The 21830-nt window shown below is 37.3% G+C and overlaps 1 protein-coding gene across 6 annotated transcripts in view; it reads left to right on the top strand.

The window, feature by feature from the left end:
* The window catches only part of LOC131689849 (protein furry), a 411320-nt gene that overhangs the window by 73456 nt on the left and 316034 nt on the right, over positions 1-21830 (top strand). For all 6 annotated transcript variants that reach the window (XM_058975189.1, XM_058975188.1, XM_058975187.1 and 3 more), the window contains 3 exons: positions 3740-3907; positions 4134-4656; positions 4953-5063. In XM_058975189.1, coding sequence (XP_058831172.1) covers positions 3740-3907; positions 4134-4656; positions 4953-5063 — 802 coding nt within the window. The remainder of the gene's footprint in view (positions 1-3739; positions 3908-4133; positions 4657-4952; positions 5064-21830) is intronic.

Here is a 21830-nt window from a genome sequence, read left to right as displayed (position 1 = left end):
TATGTCAATGTCGTCGGCGAAGCCAAGAAGCTGGACGGACTTCCTGAAGATTGTACCACTTGTGTCTATCCCCGCTCTCCTAATTACACCTTCTATCGCAACGTTGAACAGCAGGCACGATAGACCATCACCTTGCCGTAACCCTCTTCGAGATTCAAAGGGACTGGAGAGTGTCTCTGATACTCGAACAACGCACATCACCCGATCCATCGTCGCTTTGACTAATCGTGTTAGCTTATCCGGAAAACCGTACTCGTGCATTATCTGCCATAGCTGATCTCGATCGATTGTGTCATACGCCGATTTAAAATCGATGAATAAATGATGTGTGGGCACGTTGTATTCGCGGCACTTATGCAGAACCTGCCGAATCGAATATTTGGTCCGCGGTGGCGCGAGAACCCATGAATCCCGCTTGGTAGTTGCTTGCACGAACTGTTCAACTTCTCGTAGAACTTCCGTGTGTCGTTTACGCGGTATAGTTGTTCCAGTTTACACTGCTGCTTCAGTGCACCTCTCAGCTTGTCTTCCGTCGTGATTTCATCAAGGTCCTTGCACAATATTACCATATCCGGGTTTAAGGTTTTTATTTCTGCCTTTTCACCCATTGATTTGGTAATAATCTTCTGCAAGGTCGAGCTGCTAGTCGTAGGTTCCTTCTTCAACTCGAAGATCATCTCGCCTTTTTGGGTACTCCTGACTCGTACCACTTTTGACCCCAAATACCTCAGCACCGGGTCATCTCTGACATTATTGAGCAGCGCTGCATACATCGTCCCATCGTTGGCTTTGACGAGGACGGCTTCTCCCTTGGGCGCCTCCTGATGAAGGTTTTCCTTTTCTGCTCACCTTTTCGCTCATCCTTCAGGTTTTGCTGTGTCCTGTGTTTTTCCTTCCGACCTACAACGCTACTCCAGCTTTCTCCCTGTTGGGTAATGTTGTTGGCTCGCCATTTCAAGTCGGTTCCTTACTCAGGGAATAGAACAGCACGCCTGCCAGTCCAGAGTCGCCGTCCAATTCGTGATCCGTGTCCTGTCAGTTGACGATCGATATGGCCAGTATGCCATAATCAGGATGTTACTGATGTGCTGGATGACGCTTCGGTTGGGCTAGGCTGCTTTTATTGCTAAGATCTTAGATTGTTGGAATCATAGGATCTTGGCAGAAGCTGCACAGACTCGCTTCGTCGTAGCTGCTTTCGAAGTTATGGTTTTTTTTTATAGAGGTTCAGTAAACGATATCCTAGCAAGACTCCCCAACTCGCAGTAGGTTGGAGGGGGGGGGGGTGGTAGTTAAGCCTCTGGACTCCTGTCCTTTTTGTCCCTGCTGCCCCTTGTGTGTGTATGTGACCAATAGTTACACATCGGTTACTCGGAGATGGAAAAGTACAGCATTCCGATAGTTCGCTATTGAATTTCATTTAATTCCGACTTCCGGTTCCGGAGTTACGAGTTGAAGATTGCGGTGACTCATGAAAATCCCATTTAAATCGTTAAATCGGTATCAGCATGTTATCTAAAAGATGCAAAACTGCTTGAAATATGTTCTAAATTGCTTAGATTTAAAGCTTCAACTCACTAATGCCCAATCAAACCCCACATTGACCATTTTGGACACCATTGGCGGAATCGGAAGCTTCGGGAAAGTGTAAAGTTCCTGAATTGAATTCACATTTGCTTCTTAGAAATGTCTTACTCGATTTTCTCAAATTTAGTCTCAAATGAAAACTACAGCATCCCTATTTACTGCCTTTAAATTTAATTTGGAATCAGAGTTCTGGTTCCTGTGTTACGGGTTGAAGTATGCGGTCTCATGCGAAATACCTATATAAACCGGTATAATCAGTAAATCTAAATGATGCAAAACTAACTGAGATGAGTTCAGAATTGCTTGAAATTGTTAGTCCTGATCACTAATTGCAAATCAAAGACTCTTTGATCTCATTGAGAATCGTTGAGGATTCTGGAAAATTCGAGGAAATGGCCAACTTCCGAAATTAAATTAATACCTGTCTTTCATATATTGCTGATTTGATTCTCACAATCATATGGCATTTTCGTTTTTGATAGTGCACTACACCGGTGTAGTCAATGCTACACTCATTCAAACTTGGGTGTAATCAGTCTATCTCTTTCTTTACACTACACCGGTGTAGCACCAAGAAAAACGAAAACGCTATTAGTATTAAATGAAGGGTATAGTAGTCTTATTCTTAAATGGGGTATATGATAGTCGTAATCTTAAATGAAAGTTATATTATTTGTCGTCTCCCTCACACACCCACCTCGGAATGCACAAAGAAGTTAGCAAGAAGACAACTTTAAACTTATGCTAATTAAGCATGATATTTTTTTGTTTCAATTGTTTCAGCGTTGACAGGTAGCTTATCAAGCTCGTAGCTGGCAAGCCATTGTGTATTTGTGCAAGGTGTACTAAGAATGTAGTAAACATTTTCACAATTTTATTAAACATAACTGTTCATGGAATCAACTATGGACCACCCTAGTTTCAAGAAAATGTAAACATCGGCATTGGGCCGTAGATCTAAATCTAATTATCTAAGGATAGACATTCGTGTTTTCCCAAAGATGGTTACCATAGTGCGTTGGTTGGGTACTTGTTCAGGTGCTTTGATTGCAACCCGTGCCAATGTGTAGTTGCATTACGTTTTCTGCTTGTTTTTCTCTGATATGACGCTGTTGATCTTGAAAAACAGATACCAATATTTTCATTCACTTCTTCCCGATTGGAAAATATACTTTCCTGGTTAGTAGAGTATATTTATGCAATCTGCACTCATTGTATCGAATGTCGGAGTTTTTGTGATTTCTGCGTATACTTGCAAGTTTTTATTGAGGTAAGCGCAAATTATTTCGCACAGCAAAAAATGAAGTTAGAGTCTATCATGGTACATACCGTGCTATATTTTCCGTTGTATGTTTTGAATTTCTTTTGTTTGCGTAAACTTTTCCTCCTGCAATCGACTTCAAAAGAAAAATACTTCAAAAAAAGTCGATCGGTTATGAAATGGTTTTGATGACATAAAACAATTGAGTTCATGGAACTGGAAGTACAAAGACATTACCATGTGCATATGCCATTATGAAACAATGCTGTAGGCATATCCAGAAGTGTTTTATTCCGTGTGTAAGGAAGCGTGAGACTTCTTGATTACTTTCTCCTTTGTATAGTCATTCATAATCTTATTTTCCTTTTCCCAAACCGTACCTTGGAAATAATACACTACATGTCTTTGTTTCATCCATTTTATTTCGATAATCAAAATATGAAATATTTTACAAGCAGTCTGTTGAAAATATTTAAATTCTGTATTTACATATGAACACTATACTTAAAGCTGTTGGCATGTTTCATATGTGTTTGACTTTAATGGTAAATCTCTAATCGTTAAAGTGTCTACTATACTATTCCTCCTTGGAACTTCTCAAGCTAATTTTCCTCTAGTTTATATTTTAAAAATATTGTTTCTCCGAAAAACATTACTCATCCTCTATCGCCTTAGTGAAATAGCAGTTTGATGAAAAATGGCCAAAATAGTTAGTCTGACAAAAGTAGTGAGCATCTTGCATCTGCATCATTGCTAGCTTTATATTTCCTATCGTTACATAGCAACGATGAAAAGCATTAACTGTCATACATTCCCTCCCATTTCATATCGTTGACATAAAATATCTCGACACCCATTCAATATAGTAACATAACTGAATGACCATTCCAGCTCATCGCCGGACTCCCTGTCAGCCGACCGAAGTGATAAATCCAGTGGCACGACTGCTTCCCCAGTGGCACTGTACAAGCTGGTCATACCACTGTTGCGCTGCGAAGTTTCTGACGTCCGAGACGCTGCCGTCAATGCACTCGGAATGATTAACCACGATGCTCTCAAGTATGTTTGAATAACTTGTCATCTTGTAACGTAGCAACAGGCAAACTCATGCAACAAATTAAGAGAACATTCTCGAATATGATGGATGCTTTTACAATTTGCAACCTATTAGGGAAAGGATTTGCGGAATATGTTGTCATGACTTGTTGCAGTTTATGTTTCCACATGAGCTCAAGTTCAAGTTTGTTCAGCGGGATTTCTAATTACATTTTTTTAACCTTGACAGAGATTTGATGGAAGAGTTGGCAGTGTACATACGCGAAGCCATTGATCGCAAACAGGAAAATATGCGGAGACGTCGACGGCGGGACGCGCTTCGCCTTCAACTGGTGCGGGTGTTGGAAAAAATTGTCGAAAATGGCACTTTCGGTAGAAGCCCGTTTGTACTGGAACGAGATACCATGTCGCTCCATCCGACGTTTGTGGAGTACATTGATGGGGCGCGTCTCTATCTGGAAGCGGAAACTGATAAAGATAACAGTAGCATGCGAGAGGTGAAAACTCATTTCTGTGATTTCATTCGGAAAATGATTAAAAACTTTTCACTGGAATCATGCCCCACGCTGTTGACACGTGAACTGAAGCGGAATTTAGTTAATTTGTTTGCTTCTTGGAGCGGGTCATATGCGGCTCCGTTCGGCGCTACAGCAGGAAGCAACAGCGGCGGGAGCCATCATGCTATCAGTAGCAGTAGCACCATCAGCAGCATTTCAATAGATGAAGAGAAACTACAGTTTAGCGCTTTGCAGGTGGGTCGTTGCTAACGGTACATGATTTAACTTTTGCTATATAGTATGTATGACAGAACTTCATATTCACCGTTCCGAAAGAAAGAAATACAAAAAAACAAAGACGAGAATTTCGTATGAACTTATCACGATTCCTTTCAGCATGTAATTCAATTTACTAGTATCCTTAATATATATTACCGTTTTCGATGTGGAATTTTATTCACATTATTCACCTCGGTTCAACATGTATAACAAATATTCCTCCTGTCTGAACCTCACATCATTTATCTTCTACTTTCTCTCCAATTTCACAGGCAACATCGGCTTTGCTTTGCTGTGGCCCATGCTATGAACCTAACCATTTGGCGGAGGATGGTGTCATCTACAGCTGGCTTGATCTGTTGATGGCATCGAAAGACGAAAAGGTGAGTAATTTTCGTATCTGTTGTGCCCGTGGTTACTCACTGCAAAATTGATTACTAATGATGACACCTGGAAGTTTTAATAGACTTACTTATCCAACCGTTTATAATATGTATGCGAAAGTTTATATTGAGTTTCAGAACAAATTTTAGCGTGTATGAATAGCATGTTTAGTGTTCTTGAACCCTCGCGAAACCCGGATGAAACAAAATCTCGAACGGGAATGTTTGCGATAAACCTATCCTTCCGTCTAGAAAGTAGCGCAATTTCAAACACTTTACCTGCTTTCCTTTTCCTCATGTGTGAATACGCGAAGAGCATAGCCTACTAATGCAATTTTTCATTGAAAACCCAGGGCAGTGGTTTGCAGCAGTGTTGCAGTTTCTAGCAGAAGAGCAGAATTCACTGCTCCGGGAGTTTTCAATGAAAAACGTTAACGAGCAAGGTTTTTTGCACAGCAACGAAAGAGAATAGCCTCACTGCTTTCTAACTGGTCAGAGTTGTGAAAGGTTTAAGTTTTTTTTTCTACGTATGCTAATAAGACTGGTGCGAGTCGTTCCCATGTTACCCATTCAATTAAATTTCATGCATCCTACTACAGATTTATTTCAAATGTACAAAACATAGTATACAATAGTTAATATGCAATTGGTGGTCTTTTATTAAATGGGGCTTTCGTAAAGTGAGGGATGGGAACATTTTTTAAATTGGTATATCGTTTGTTTTAGACTTGTTTCCAAGAAGGGCTTATTAGGACAAATTTTTCATATTTTGGTCACAGTCGAATATAGTTGTCTGCGCCTTTTTTTCATCGACACCGAAGAAAATCACAAAGGGGCCGAATGAGGATCGCAGATATAATTCCAAATCGATTTTATTTCATCATCCGTTTGAGCGTGATTTTTGGACGGGAATCTAGAAAACTGAAATAGAAATGAAGGAATCTGAAATAGGAATGAAAGAGGGTGTTCAAAGTGAATGAGCTGGATTGGATAAAAAGCCTATTAGACCTTCTACTGTTGCATAGGGCTTCATAATAATGTTGAGTTTTATTTCTTCAGTGGACGTGTGTTCAATTTTATTTTGCGTGAATTATCACTTGGTTGCCCTGGTTTCATGGGTCAGACGCGCTGGTCTCATAAGTCACTAGTCCTGAAGGATTTTCAGTAGTCGAAAGGATCGTAGAATCCGGACTCACTGCGGCGAGAAGTAGTCACGTCTACCACTTAAACACTTGCGTTCAGTACTCCAAAAAGACGGTCAAAAGCGTAATTTGTCCAGAGTTGATGTATTTATCCGTCGGATTAAGCATTTCGTTCAGTAGTGAGATAGACGTTGGATTGTATATGAAAGCACAGATCACAAAGAAATTCACCTAGTAGTGAGAAAATAAATTTATAATATAATTCATATTCATATTACACTCTGCAACTGTGTTTTTGAATAACAAATTTCTAGTGAAAATTTATCTTCTTTTGCAAGATTTATGTTATACAGTTATGGCGTAAAAATTATCAGTTGCATTTCCAAATTCATTTCTAAGATACGTCATAAGATCTTTAACTATACTTAAATATTTGTTAGTATTCAAGCTAATTTAATCTTGCGATGTATTTGTTCAGGTTAAAGAAAACAAACCTATTTTTGTCTTCTGTTTCCCCATAAATAGTCTTCCATTTTAGTGTAGAATAGACTCACTTGCTGAAACAAAGTAAATATCACATTCTACTTGAAAAATATAATTATTGGCATCCTGGGAAAATATTTGTATTATGAGAAAACTATAACTAATTAATGTTCAAACCCCGCTTTCCTCTAAAGATGAGGGGCTATTCCTTCGAAACGTTGCACTAAGGAGAGTCATATGACCAAAAACCGAAAACTACATTAACTACAATTTATTTAAATTTTATACTGAGCGTCTGTGTATACTATAATTACGGAAATTCTTGGGTAATTCAAATTGGGTGATTTGAAGACAAAAATGTTGAAAGAGACATCTCACGTGCACTTTTCGTATCTCTACTGAATTTTGAATGAAACATATGCTCCAATGTGTCATGTGAAAATTGAGAACACCAATATAAAAAATTGAAATTATTTAAAATGCAGATTCATAATATTGGAATGCACTTTTATGAAAAATAACGGATCAAATTCTAAATATATCCACAAATTAGAACCGGGAAAAATGGCGCCCAAAGAAGACCCCTGAACTATCGACCTTTACTTGCATTCCAGTGAAAGGATGCTTTTAACTTATAGCGATGGTTTCAATTGCCCAAAATTGCTGAGAACGCTTTATTTGAAGCTTCAATGCTAGAATTGATACAGGCATTGGACAATTCAATAGACGTTCGTTTGAGTGCTTCGTATTCTACACGTAAATTACAATCACAGTTTATGCATTGGACAGATAGTCGACCTCACTGAATTTATGTCATACATATTACTGTGTAACTACAACTGATACTGTGTTGTACTGAAAACCCCAATATACATTTTTCATGATCAATGTGACTAAAGCATATTTATTTTATGAAAAAAATACGATATGTTCGTGCCCCAAACGCAGTTTAGGGACACTTTCAATGGCCCCTGGCTTTTCGATGAATTTAAATACTTATTCTGGTAGTTTGAACCATTTCTTTGTCATGGTATTGTTTTGTGTAGGACTCATTAACCCATATCTCCAGAACGAGAATTCCGAACGAAACAATTCTCAAGTGATAAGGATTGGTGGAAAGGAATTTGTATTGTAATCGACTGAATGTACGGCTTTTGTGTCATCGACAATAATATAATTGCCAACATAACCTAGACACTTGACACTGTTTTCTATATACTTCAATGAAAATGAATACTATTTACAGGTAGCCTTATCTCAGTTTAATATTTCTATTCTGTACAAAAATTATTGAAAATTCTATTCTGTACAAAAATTATTTTCCAGATATATGTGAGCAAAAAGAAATTCCAAGACAAATTCCTGATTTCTAGATTTCCTGACTAATTAAGGCCCATCAATAAAGAACCAACACCAGATAATCGTATAACACCGTCAAGAAAAAAAAGAACGAAAACGTGCTCTTTGAAATGGGATTTTTACAAACACTTCAGAATATTCTAAAACAATGGTTTTGGAATTCGTGAAATTCGTTTTATTCATTTGACTAAATTTTTATTCTATATACTCTTTTTTTCCAGATCATTCATATCATGGATTATATTCGTTTTGCTTATTTTTTCATTTATATGATCATTTCATTTTAATGATTTTATTCATTTAGCATTCTTTTGATTCATTTTGTTTATTTGACCTCATTTTATCTACTGTATTTATTTCATCAGTTTATTACCTCATGCATCTTATTCGTATCATTCATTTAATTTATTTTATTCACTTTTTTCGTGCTATGCAATTTTATATTGTTTTTTGGGTTCACACATTTTATTCCTTTTAATAATTTGACTAATTTTCTTCAGTCATTCATTTTTTTATTCAGTTCGTTTATTTAATAGGTACAAATGCGTTAGCTTGGCGGTGCCAAATTATTTTTTTTTGCATTTTGTCGTGACTAACGACTTACCTTTCAATATAGGGGCCCCTTTTCAAAATTTCGGAAGAAAAATGATGTAAGATTTTGAACGCTTATATCTTTTGTTGTACTGAATGGATTTAATCAATTTCTTCGGCATTTTGTCGAAAATATTTGTACCAATGTTGTATTAAATTTTGGAATATGTAGGATATTCATTATCAACGGAATAATAGTGTTTTGAAAAATCTTTCGAAAACGACTCGGAAAAGTGAAAATTTTCAGCCCATCCCGCACAGAGCCGTCAAAATGATGCAGCAAATGAACAATAAAATAATGAAAAGTTTATATAAAGGTCCACTACATGTTTGTTCCTATGATTATTCGTATTGGGTTGCTTGACGAGAGCAGTTGGTGGGGGAAAGCCGGGATGTTAATTTTGGTTAAGCCATTAGAAGTCGGACGGAAAGGAAAGGCTCATGCACGCCACGAGAACGAGCGAGAAAGCGATAGTAGTGCATATTAGCGAAAGCGTTACGTACATTTTGAACCTTATTAACTTTTCTTCTACAAAACGGATTGCCAATCTTGTTTCATAAATCGGAAGGAAAACGTTCAATGCTTGCTACCGATGCGTTCTTTGCTATATAAAATTTGTTTAAATAGTTCGAAAACTACTTTAAATGAAATCAACATTAATGATAAAACCTATAAATAGGGGTGTCGCAGCTTTTCTCTAAGCCAGACGTGTGTAAGACGCAGTGCATAACAGACGTGCGTGGTCGTGAGAAGCTGCATCGGACGACCAATCAAATCAGCTACCATCGGAGAGAAGAAGAAAAACTAGGAGTGGGTAATGCCCGGGACGTAACCGCGGTGTTGACGTAGGACTAAACTTGGGCATATCATATGACATTCATGGATAATTTGAGCCAATGCACTTTTTGAATGAATGTTTACTGGAAATTTCATGTCGAATGAGATTGCCACATTCACTGATTTTCTAGGACTTGCAAAAACCTTCGGGTTTGTAGATTAATTTGATAAACATTTGCTTATATGAATCACTGGTAAATGTATACAAGAATTGACAGGCGCAAACTCAATTCAAGTTATTAAATGGAACTTTCTAATTCAATTCTTTCTCCATTATGTTTTCATCCTAAAAAGAACGGTTTGTAGATAACTATGTTTGGTGATACCAGACGAGAATCCTTGCTAACGATTCGAACCTTGCCCGAATTCGCTTCTGCTGCGTACATACACGAACATTCCCCTTTCGCAGCTCACATCGAATGAGCATTGTATATCGGAATGCGATTTCTTTTATAAACTTCTTAGTGCAGATGGTAGTCCATCCCTTTGTGCGACAAATGAAAATATTTTCATCATTCGTTTTGGCGTGGCATTCGCTTAGTAGCAGGGTTTCCACATTCACTAATGTTCTAGAAAGATTTGCATTGTAGATTAATTCGATAAACATTGGTTTATATGTGTCATTGATAAAGTACAGCAGACTTGACAGGCGCAAACTCAATCCAAGTTATTAAAAGGAGCTTTCTAAATAAATTCTTTCTCCATTATATTTTCATCCTAATAAGAACGGTTTGCAGATAACTATTTTTGGTGATACCAGACGAGTACATACACCAGATGCGTACATGCACGAACATTCCCCTTTCGCAGCTCACATCGAATGAGCATTGTATGTCGGAATGCGATCTCTTTTATAAACTTCTTAGTGCAGATGGTAGTCCATCCCTTTGTGCGACAAATGAAAATATTTTCATCATTCTTTTTGGCGTGGCATTCGCTTAGTAGCAGGGTTTCCACATTCACTAATGTTCTAGAAAGATTTGCAAAAACCACCATTCAAAGCACGGCTAATTAATGCTTTTACAAAATCATTTCTATCAAAATTTACGGTAAAATCTACGGAATCTACTACACAATTGTTTTAATTATTTCCCAACACATCGCGCAAAAATCTGTTCCGTACAGCACAGCGCAAATAATTGACGTTGGGAAACAAATCGGCAACTTCAGCTGCCAAACACTTAGAAACGATCGAAGCATTTTTCCGTTAATATCACTTTTCTGACTCAAATTGTTGTAGGTATTTTATTGCTTCCGTCCAATTGGTCAGTTTATTAGTTTTATCGTACATTTTTCGGATATTATTATAGAAAATAACTAACCCGATAAGAGGGAAGTTATTTTCCAAAGCACGAAATGGAAATTTCAATTGTAATTCTTCTGAGAACGATTTTGTGGTCCTAATAAGGACCGTTTGTTGTGAATATTATTTCGCCGTTTCCCGCTCGGCATGATGATTATTCGCTTGGCATGGATAGCGCACAGATTGGTATTTTCCAACAAACTAACCAGGCAGGCCTCGCTGGCTTCTTAAAGGGCCATTACGGCTGAGCTCCGGAAGAGTAGGTTTTGAAATTCTGTGCAATCTCACGGACCAGGCACTGGAAGAGCAGCTTGCGAATTAGTAACTCTGTCCACTTCTGAGAGCAATGAATTTCACGCAGGGCGACGACTGTTCTTGGTTGGCAGCGATAAGGCAGTAGCTATGATTTGGTTGGTGGTCAAAATGCAGCTTCTCGTTGAGCAGCACACGTACGTGTGTTCTGCTCTGTGGCTTACACACGTCTGGCTTTAAGAAAAACTGTGACACCCATATTTATAGGTTTTAGCATTAATGTTGATTCGCATTAAAAGTAGTTTTTGAACTTTTTAAACAAGTTTTACATAGCAAACAAGGTATCAATAGCAAGCGTTGAACGTTTTCCTTTCGATTTATGAAACAAAATTAGTAATTCCTTTAGTACGAGAAAAGTTATTAGAGTTCAAAGTGTACGTAACGCATCCGTTTTGAAAATTTTGAAATGACACCCAGTATAGTAAAGAAAGACGTAAGTCCTACGTCAAAACGTTGGTGGAGGTGGTGGCGGTGAGAAGTCCAAAAAGCCAAAGGCTAAGAAACGCAGTCACTGAAAAGGCGGTAGTAACTGCCACTAAAAATGCCACCAAAACATCGAAGGCTGCAAAGCGTACTCATTCGGTGTGAGCTGCGAAAGGGGAAAGATCGTATGGATGTACGCAGTAAAAACAATCGTCGGCAAGGTTTGAATTGTTTTAAAAGATTCCCGTCTTGTATCAACATAGTTATCTACAAACCGTCCTTATTAGGACGAATACAAAATGGAAAAAGAATTTAATTAGAAAGTTTCTTTTATTAACTGGTATTAAGTTTGCGCTTGGTAATTCTGTACTTTTACCAGTGAATCAGAAAATGTTTTTCTTATCTACAAACCCGAAGGTTTTTGCAAATCCTTCCAAAAAAAATCAGTGAATGTGGCAACTCTACCACTAAGCGAAAGCTACACCAAAACGAATGATGAAAAGATGGGTTGGTAATGTATATGACATAACAGGGGTGTCGTGACCACACTTCGAAGTTATTTCAAATCTTGCAAAGCATAAATTGACATAATTTCAATGATTGTTCCTTTATGAATGAAATGACAAATTTTCAGGTCAACGCGGCAATAACTTTGCAATTTATAGAACAATTTTATATTTTTAGTTATCATATATTAACTGTCATCTCTTCCAAACAACTTAACCCTTTGCTGCCAACCACGTGGTTTTGCAGGGTTAAGGAGAATCATTGTAAAATGTCCAATACACGATTTTATGTTGTTACCTCCACTAAAACCACTTCAGAACACTCCCACCTGTCATACATGTACATTGTCTGCATGTTGAAATCATTATATGAAATTATTGACCTGTATTCAACGCGGAGAACTCGGTAATAAAATTGTTTTGCTGAATACATTAACGAACGGGATCCCCAGGAAAATTTCGCTGAGCCCGGTGAATCGAACTTAATGCGCAAAATTTAGCCATTTGAAGGAGATACAAGCAGAATTTTAAGAATATGAGCATCGCGGTTATGTCCCAGACATTACCCGCCCCTAGTTTTTCGCTAAGCGTGTTCATTTCTGTACGGAAAAGATTCCGATGGTTGTTTCGAGAGATTTTAACATTGATATTTCAAAGCAAGAAAATTGTTCATTTCATGAATGAATGTCTCAACGAGCTTAGAATCCAGCGCATCCCCTATCAACGCAGACGCCAACAACAAAGGTTCTTTTCAGAACCACCATAATTATTATAAAGAATAACTTGAAACATTCCCACATATTTCATTGAGTATCATTCGATTTGAATTACAAGTCAAACGAGTAGTCACGACACTCCGGTTATGTCCTAGACATTACCCACCCATCTTTTGAATACCTTAAAACTAAAAGGTTACAATGCACAAATATTTTTTAACTATTGAGCAGAACATTTTTTTCAATTATTAAATTAAACTAAAAATACGATTCGATATACAAGATTGAAGAATAATTATTTTTTACAAACAGCTATCTTAAGACTAGGAATGTAGATTAATATAAAAGAAGGGGAACAAACTTTTATGAGAAATTTCACAGCTATCTTAAAACTAGGAATACAATTAGATATACAAAATTGAAAGTCATTCATTTTATTCATTTCATCTAGACCATTGATTAGACACTATTTAATTTAATCTATTAATTGTATTACTTAATATCGCTGATTTTTTTTATTTCAATCATTTTATTGTTAAAAGCAAACAACTTGAAAAAATGATAAAATATAAAAAAAAACATTTGTATTCATTTTATCACTTTCTTCATGTTGTAAATTTTACTTATTCTATTCATTTTATTGATTTTCTTAACCCTCTGCATACCCTGTTATTTATGAACAACCACGTTTTCAAACAGCTATAACTTTAGGGTTAGACAAGATTTCCTCACAAAAAAGTAAAACTAATAATTGTTACTGTCACCGTTTATTTGAGCGTTAATAGTTACAAGAAATATCCGTAGAACTGAAGTTATTGCAATTGTTCTGATTGGATTTCACTGGAGCAGTGTTGCCAGAGACATTTTCAGTTATCGGTAAAAAAATATATTTTGATATATCTTCGTTGTCTTCAAATATTGTTGCGGCTGTCTTCTCTGCCCAATCGAACTACTGAAATCTTCGCAGGAGATGTGTTTTAAGGATCGGCATGTAAAAATTGAGCAGATTCTCACACTGCTAGATAAGGTGGTTTTTCGTGTTTCTTTACTCTAGCACTTTAAAGAAAAACCATATTTTTATTCATATTATTGATTTCATTTATTTTAATCATTTATTAATTTGCTAATTTTTCGCAGTTCATACATTTTATTCAGTTTCTTCATTTTATTAATTTGGTTTAGTGAGTTCTTTTTATAATTGTATGAAAGTTTGTTAGCTAGAAACAATTTAATTTACTCTCTTAATTTCTTTTAACTTTTTTAATATTGTCTAATTTTCATTTGAGCTAATTGATTTATTTCAATAATTTGATTTATATTAATCATTCTGTCCATTTTATGAAAAACTTTTTTTATTTTTCTGCTTCATAATTATTTAAAATTTTTATTTGTTTTGTTATTTTCTTTTAATTTATTCAGTTTTTTTCGAGGTGTTATTCGTGCAGGACTCGAAACTGTGCTTTCTCACATCTAGTTGCTTGCCAACTTTGCGTGTTTTCGGCAAACTAATGAATAATACAACAGTGATATGTATAAGAAATGTCTCATCTTACTGATAGGTGGATTAAATCGGTTTTTAAATATGTTTTCAAATATTATTCTTTTGAGTTTGAAGTGTTCGACGACGCTTTTCGACTCGTCAAAATAAACAACTATAATTAACACAAATTTCGTCATATTTCGAGTAGTTTTAAAGATATTGAAATAAGTTCTATTGAATCGTCTGTAACTCTACTGGAAACATTGAGAAACAAATTTACTGTATTGAATTTAATTGTACTAACGCTTCAAATTGCAAGCTGGCTGCTCGGTTTTCCATTTCAGTAGTTATTACTATTGAAACTATCGCTATTTTATGAATTAATTAATTCTTGTTCTTTACGCCGTTGTAAATTTTTTCGTCGCCCATGATCATAACTATGTTGCGCTTCCTCTACGAGCGCTTTTAGTAGCTGCTCTTGGGTGACCGCTTGCGCTTCCGAGACAGCTGCCCAAAACTCCCTTAACTGCACGTGACAGCGCTAAGGGATTCGTAGTTGCTACTCCGTGATTGATCAGAACAAGTTAATTTGCACAGATAGTCAATGAATGGGGCCTGGGAGTAGCTATCTATTCTTAATATGCACGAAGGTAGCTTAGTTATTTGGATTAAAGAAAATTGGAAATTAGTTGCTAATCAAGGGGGTTCATTTTAAAAGATAGTACTGTTTATGAATCAATTTATAAAAATAGATGGTAAGGGACGCGGACAAAAATAGCTGACCACCGCCTCATTTGTCACAACAATTGAAAAAACAATAAACAAAATATATTTCTTTCGTATAGCTTAAGTATGATTCATTTCTTTATCAGAATCCCAATTAAAATAAACAATTTTCCGCTTGAGCGACAGTTAACGCCAGTTAACCTACGCGTATTAAATCGAGGTTTTTGTGGCTTTCACACGAATTTTCAACACATCGTTTTTAAGCGGCACATTTTTCAAGAATTTTACTTCCTATGGAATGCGGTACCACTCATCGACCTAATTTCTATACCTTTTTAGTTAGATAAAAGGTGTTCGTATATCGCCCTGCGTGCTTCTTAACATGTATAAGAGGACCATCATTATCCAAATTTTCCATGCCATGCTATCAAAAATCTATAATTTTATCTATTGCAGTAATTTCTTAGAAACATTTTTGAGCAAAAATTTCGTGAATTTATCGTGCAATGGCTGAATTATAAGCGTTAACGACCCAACCACTTTTCGTTGTATATTATTTTTGTTGAATTTGTAACGTGCATACACCCCCATATCGACAACAACGACGTAGTCCTACGTCAAAGTGAGCGTTGGATTCTGCAGGAGAATAATGATCATGACTACTATAGCTGGTTATGCTCAGTCCGATGATAGTTCAATTGAAAACGTCTTGACCTATTTAAAGCTTTCAGGAAACCGTGCCTTCATCTTGATACATTTCTTCGAAAAAAAATGAATAATTAGAATTGTTTTAAATTTGTTCCACAATACTTTCTATGAAGCACTCTTTTTTCTGGACCCTGTAAGAATAATTTTATAGTATATTTTTCATCCACGCCATCACAGTTATGAGGGAGGTATAGTTGAATCATACCGAACGTTTCGCAACGGGACGAATCGAGTTGATATGACTGAAAATGTTCAACATTGCTTTCCGGGGGCCTTCGCTGGAAGGCTGTGACATGGTTGTGTTGTCCCTAGCGATACCAATGCACTGCTTTTTGCCACACACTGTTTTTCTGACTCGGTATGGGTTGATATCTGTCGAGCGGAAGAATGGCTTCCAGGTTGGGTTATATATGTGGCTTTCGAATGTGTATTTGTCTATGATCGGACTGTATGAAACACTGTAAAATCAGAGGAAGTCTAAACATTTTGCAAATGGGTTATTATTGCATGGTTGATAGCATCGTAGTTGAATTTGAATCCATATTCAATGTGTGGACCGTCTCTTCAATGTGGAATGACGAGCAAGACGTATACCCGCTATAAGGCAGGTTAGAGCGACATTGTCCTATAATAGCTACGTAGCATTACGATGGTTGTGCTTGAGTTGTTTTTAGTTGTATTGTTTGTCAAGCGCCTCACATTTGTAAGACTGGTTTGTTGTTTATGTATATATTTGAACTAATAAAGAGGCGGTTCTGTACCAGCTTAGATGTGGTTCAGCGCAAATATCATGGTTGCTTATAAAGACGATTGGGATACACACATTTTTCATTATTAGTAACTGTTCTTGGTATAAAATGTTCGTAAATACTCACCCATTTGAAAATATAACTCAGTTTGTGTTGGAATTTCATATAAACATGAACAATGCAGTCATATTTCAGGAACCATATAATTAATCCATACGAAATTCAACAACATTCTTTGGAAAACTAACATCTTTCATTTAAAACTAAGTTTGTGAAAATCGATCCAATGAGCCTGCGAGAAACCGATACGAATTTGTTAGTGGAATATCTGCAAGCATCTTCTGTGGGTATTTGCTCAAAGACAGCTCGGTTGGCCATCAGGAAACCCATAATCTAAGCAATTTTTTGTCCGTTTAATAGCCCTTCAATATTTTAGGGATTATGCTGGTAACAATTTATATGGAAAATTCCTATGTGACTGCACTAACCAACCTGTAACTCTAGAACCGAGAGTTATTCGAAATCAATTTTTTAAAATTCGTCCAAAAAAGCTGTGACATTAGCTTAGGAACTTCCCCATCCCCATCAAGAACCATCATAAAAAACGGGTAGCCAATGTTGTCAATCAATTACATAGCTTGATGGTAATCCTCCTCCCTTGGCCCCGCAAAAAATTTGAAAAAAATAAACGATGTTAGTTAGATGAACCGGGTAAGATTGTCGTGACATTAGGTCAATTCCTATTCCCCTGTAAAAAGCTACGTAGCATGACATGACCCCCTACCCCCCTGTCGTCACACATCATCAAAAAATTCCAAACTGCTCCATATAACGCTACGTCATTTATGGATGGACCCTTTTTATATATTTCGTTTATTTGGCACGGCTGAATGCGTCAGCTTAACCTTCAAAAAGGCAAGCTAAAATTGTGACTTCAAGAATTATTGCTCCTAAAACTCAATTAAATCAAAAACCTCTTTTTTGTCGTTCTATCAGAGAGAGAATCCTGAAAACGCTCGATCATTTGTATATCAAACTACCTTTAATTGAGGGTTAATTGAGCCTTTTGAGGGTTAATTGAGCCGTGAATCCTTTAGTATTTACAATGTGTGAATAGAAATAAATAAATCGAATTCATTTATATATCCATTGGATGTTTTGTACGCGTTTTGTTACTTCGCGTTAAGAAGCGAATAGTTCGCCTCAAAATTTGCGAGTGTGTTCGTCGATGAGACCCTGTCTTCGCAGCAGATATACGTTGCCACTAGCGGCGTGGCCCAACTCGAACGATCAGTGAGTGAGATTCGCGTGGAGCACTTGGATATTGTATCAGCAACATCCAAGCTTAAAATAAAACATCGTCATCTCCCGAGCCAGATGGTGTCCCTGCTGTGTTTTTGAAAAAGTGTGTATCTGGTTTGGGGGAACCACTCTGACAACTATTCAAAATGTCACTGACAACCGCGATTTTTCATCAATTGTGAAAAGCAGGTTTCATCTTTCCTGTCAGCAGATGGTGTGAAAACAACCGAATGATTCTGAATCCGGCGAAATGTTCTGTGATATCGTTCTCCAGAAAAAAGCTCCCATTAGGGTAACTTGTCTGGAGCTCTCGTTCTCCGGGTGATCTGCGTTAAGGATTTTGGAGTGCTGTTCGATTCGAAACTTGCATTTAAGAATCACATTTCGTATGTTGTTGGTAAAACATCGCGACGTCTGGGCTTCATTTTCCGTACGGGTAAATCCCTCACAGACATTTATTGTCTTAAAAGCCTCTACTGCTCTTTAGTGCGCTGCATGCTGGAGTATTGTTCGGCTGTCTGGAATCCCAATTACATGAACAGCAGCGATTGATTTGTAGGCATTTAACGATTATTTATACGGTACCGTCATCGGGGGTTACTTTACACCAACAATAGAACGTTTTGTATATTACACTCAAGAACTACTATAATGCGACTTTTAAATTGAAACTGTTTGATGTTTTACATACAAGTCTGCGAAAAGAACTTTTGGTAAATCAAGATTGAACAAGGGATATAAAGAACTAAAAATTGGCGTAAAGTCGCCCCCACAGGGGGCTACTTTACGCCAAAAAGTTTTTTTTCCAAATTATGATAACTTCTTGATTTATTGTTATAGTTTATGATCGACATTTATGTGTGAATTCAAATGAATGTCGTACTTGTAAAAATAAAAAGAGTATGTTCAAGAACTGCGTACCACGCATCCAATAATCATGCTTGGAGAGTCAATAAGTCCTACAATTGAAAACAAGCCAAGAAAAAACGCTCTTCATAATATACTTTTTCATTGAGCCTTATGAATTAGACAACTTTGTTTTAGTATTTTTCTAAAAGTAGTTTTATTCCGGAGTGCAAAAGTTTTTCCAACAGAAATGCGAATGGTAATGTTATATTTAATGGTCAGGTCAGTTCATCCATCTTTAACGAGATATCCATTTCCAATATATTGATGGCCTTTTTGTTTAGTAAGGTTTTAACCATAAGTTCATTCGCCTACACTACAGAACTAGTTCCCGCTGCTTATTCTGTCAATTCACGACTAATTGCTTCAATACACATAGTTTAAATACTTCTAGAAACGATGGCGTTTTTATATGTTTGCCTCCATTGCAACTACACTACTCAACTTGCAAATTATCGATTGCTGTTATTTTTCAAAACAGTCAAACTAGTATGCTAATAAAAATCTGCTTTGAATTAGAATCAAATCCCAAAATATGAGTAAATTTTAGATCAAATATACAGAGTGTGCAATATAGACTTAAGTAAAGCTTGGCGTAAAGTAGCCCCAATTTTAGATAAAATGGACATATGGTTACCAATTACCAAAAAATCAAAAATGCTGACAAAAAGTACCAACACAAATAATTGCTTTACATTGCCTGGTTTATTTCACGTAATCTATATCCTCTTATCTAATAATTTGACTAGTATATCACACTTTCCCTAGATAATTTAAGTTACAATGCTTTTTGCGTATATTTTATATTTCAGTTTCATCGCCTACTAGGATTATTTGCAATAATTTTCTGAAACCTATTTCTATTTTTTATATTTGTGTTGAACCAGCGAATAATACAATGTTTTGTATTCGTCAAAATACACTGAAGTTTTTTTATGCGGGGCATACGTACCGCATAAAAAACCGCATAACTTTGAAAATCCGCATAAAAAAACCGCATAACTTTGAAAATCCGCATAAAAAAACCGCATAACTTTGAAAATGCGCATAAAATAAAACCGCATAACTTTTAAAATCCGCATAAAAAATCTGCATAATTTTGAAAATCCGCATAAAAAACACATAAGGTGTGAAATATTTTTCAATATTAAGAGTCATAGTACCCAAGGAAGAGCAAGGATTTGAAGTAAGAAAGTTTACAGATAAGCGTGGAGTAGGGTCATATGAGCAAGCTTGGAGTTTCCCGGCTACTTTTTTTCTTCTGCAACGCAGGAGTCAGGATCTTTTGGCATTAAATGCGAATTACCTGAGTCTGCGGCATGTCCAGACAAGCGTAAAGTCACTTAATGACTAATGCTGTCGGAACCGTGACTCCCCGGAATCACAAGACTGACCTTGGTACCTAACCGACCAGCATCGAGATAACGATTCGTCGGGAAATTTCTCCGTCGGAGTAGACTAGGCCCACCGCCGAGGACTAGTTCGAATAGATCGGGAAGTAGCTCCCGCAGATGCTCGCCGGGGCGCCTGTCAACTGGAAGTCACCCTCCACCCAGAATCGCAGGACCGAGCTCGGCATCTGGCCGGGTAGTATCGGTTTCGGCAGATCTTCCACTGCCGGGGAACTCTTCGTCGGAGTAGGAAAGATCCACCGTCAGGGACTATTCCGAGTAGTCCGTAGCGAATCGCTGGCTTGAATCATCGGGGCGCCAGTAAACCGTACGCAATCCTCCCTCCAACCGGAATCGCCAGATCGACCACGGCATCCAACTGGTCAACGTAGAGAGGAAGGCATGTAGAATATCATACCGTGCAGGACTGATATGGCGGTTACGAGACAAGCGAAATCTAGCACGACCAACTAGACCTGGAATCAAGTGAAGTGCATTAGCACGCCTCCCCCCAAAGTAGTCATTTCAAATGGAATCTGGGGGATCAGGCAAATGTCGGACTTCTTGGTGGCGTTTAGAGGAATAGGGTTCAGAGTTATCTTCTCTGTTCAGAGGCCCTCACTCTGGCACACGATGGACGAAATCGGTAGTATGGTCTAACTACTGAACGTGCGCCGGGTTGACGTAAAAGCTCTATCACCAAGTAAAAAAAATACACGCTCAGAGACTTTTTCCGATCTCGCCGAACTGTGTCGAATGGTATAAGAGATTCGGCTCTGCGGGTCTCAGTTAAAAAGTCGAAATTCCGACCGATTGCATAAGTTTTATTATGAGAAAGATAAAAAGGTATTCAGTCATTTTCTGTTTTTATTTTCACTGCATCAAGAATGCTTCTCATATCCTTAACCCAAAGACTAGTAATTTATAACCTAAAATAAAAATATGAACATTTTATGTCTTTTGTTTAAGCATGTGTATTCACGAGGATCTATCTTTCGATAAAAGTCGCTTCAGGTGATGCCCTAGAAATTAAAAGGAAGCTGTATAAAAAGAATCGCATAACTTTGAAAATCCGCATTAAAAAACCGCATAGCTTTGAAAATCCGCATAAAAAACCGCATAACTTTTAATATCCGCATAAAAAATCGCATAACTTTGAAAATCCGCATAAAAAAGTCGCATAAAAACCGCATAAAAAAACTTCAGTGTATAACATTAAATTTGAACTAGAAGCTGAAGTATCATTCTTTAATTTTGGCGTAAAGTAGCCCCCGTGCCGTAAAGTAACCCCCGATGAGGGTATTATGTTTTTCGACGCCTGCCTTGGCGCGATCTTGTTTGTCTACCAAGCTACGAGAGTCGGTGTCAGCTCATCCAGCACGATACCCTTCAGCGTCGTAGAGAAACTGCAAGAGCCCTATTCATCTCTGATCTTCTGTCAGGACGCATCGATTCTCCAGGTTTACTAGAGCGAGTCAACCAAGGGGTGAGTCGCTTAGCACAAATCGAGTTGTGCTTGCAAACAAACAGCGTGATAGCCCGTGCCACAATGTGCCACGATATATCATGCTAAAATAGTGTGCATGGCACATTGTTCTAAGCGAGTTACTCCTTGGAGTCAACATTCAAGCAAGGTCCAGAGCGTTACGCGGAAACGTCCTTCTGAGAGTGCCGTTTCGACGAACTATTCACACCGCTAATACCTTATCACGGGACTACAACGCCTCTTCAATCGTGTGTCGCACCCGTTCGACTTTTATTTGTCTCGGATATCATACAGAAATCGATTTCTGCAGTTTTTTAGAAGTAATTAGTTTAAGTTTCCATCATTG

Source organism: Topomyia yanbarensis, chromosome 3, assembly GCF_030247195.1.
Source record: "Topomyia yanbarensis strain Yona2022 chromosome 3, ASM3024719v1, whole genome shotgun sequence".
NCBI classification, from domain to species: Eukaryota; Metazoa; Arthropoda; class Insecta; order Diptera; family Culicidae; genus Topomyia; species Topomyia yanbarensis.
This window is presented reverse-complemented; position numbering and strand designations above follow the sequence as displayed.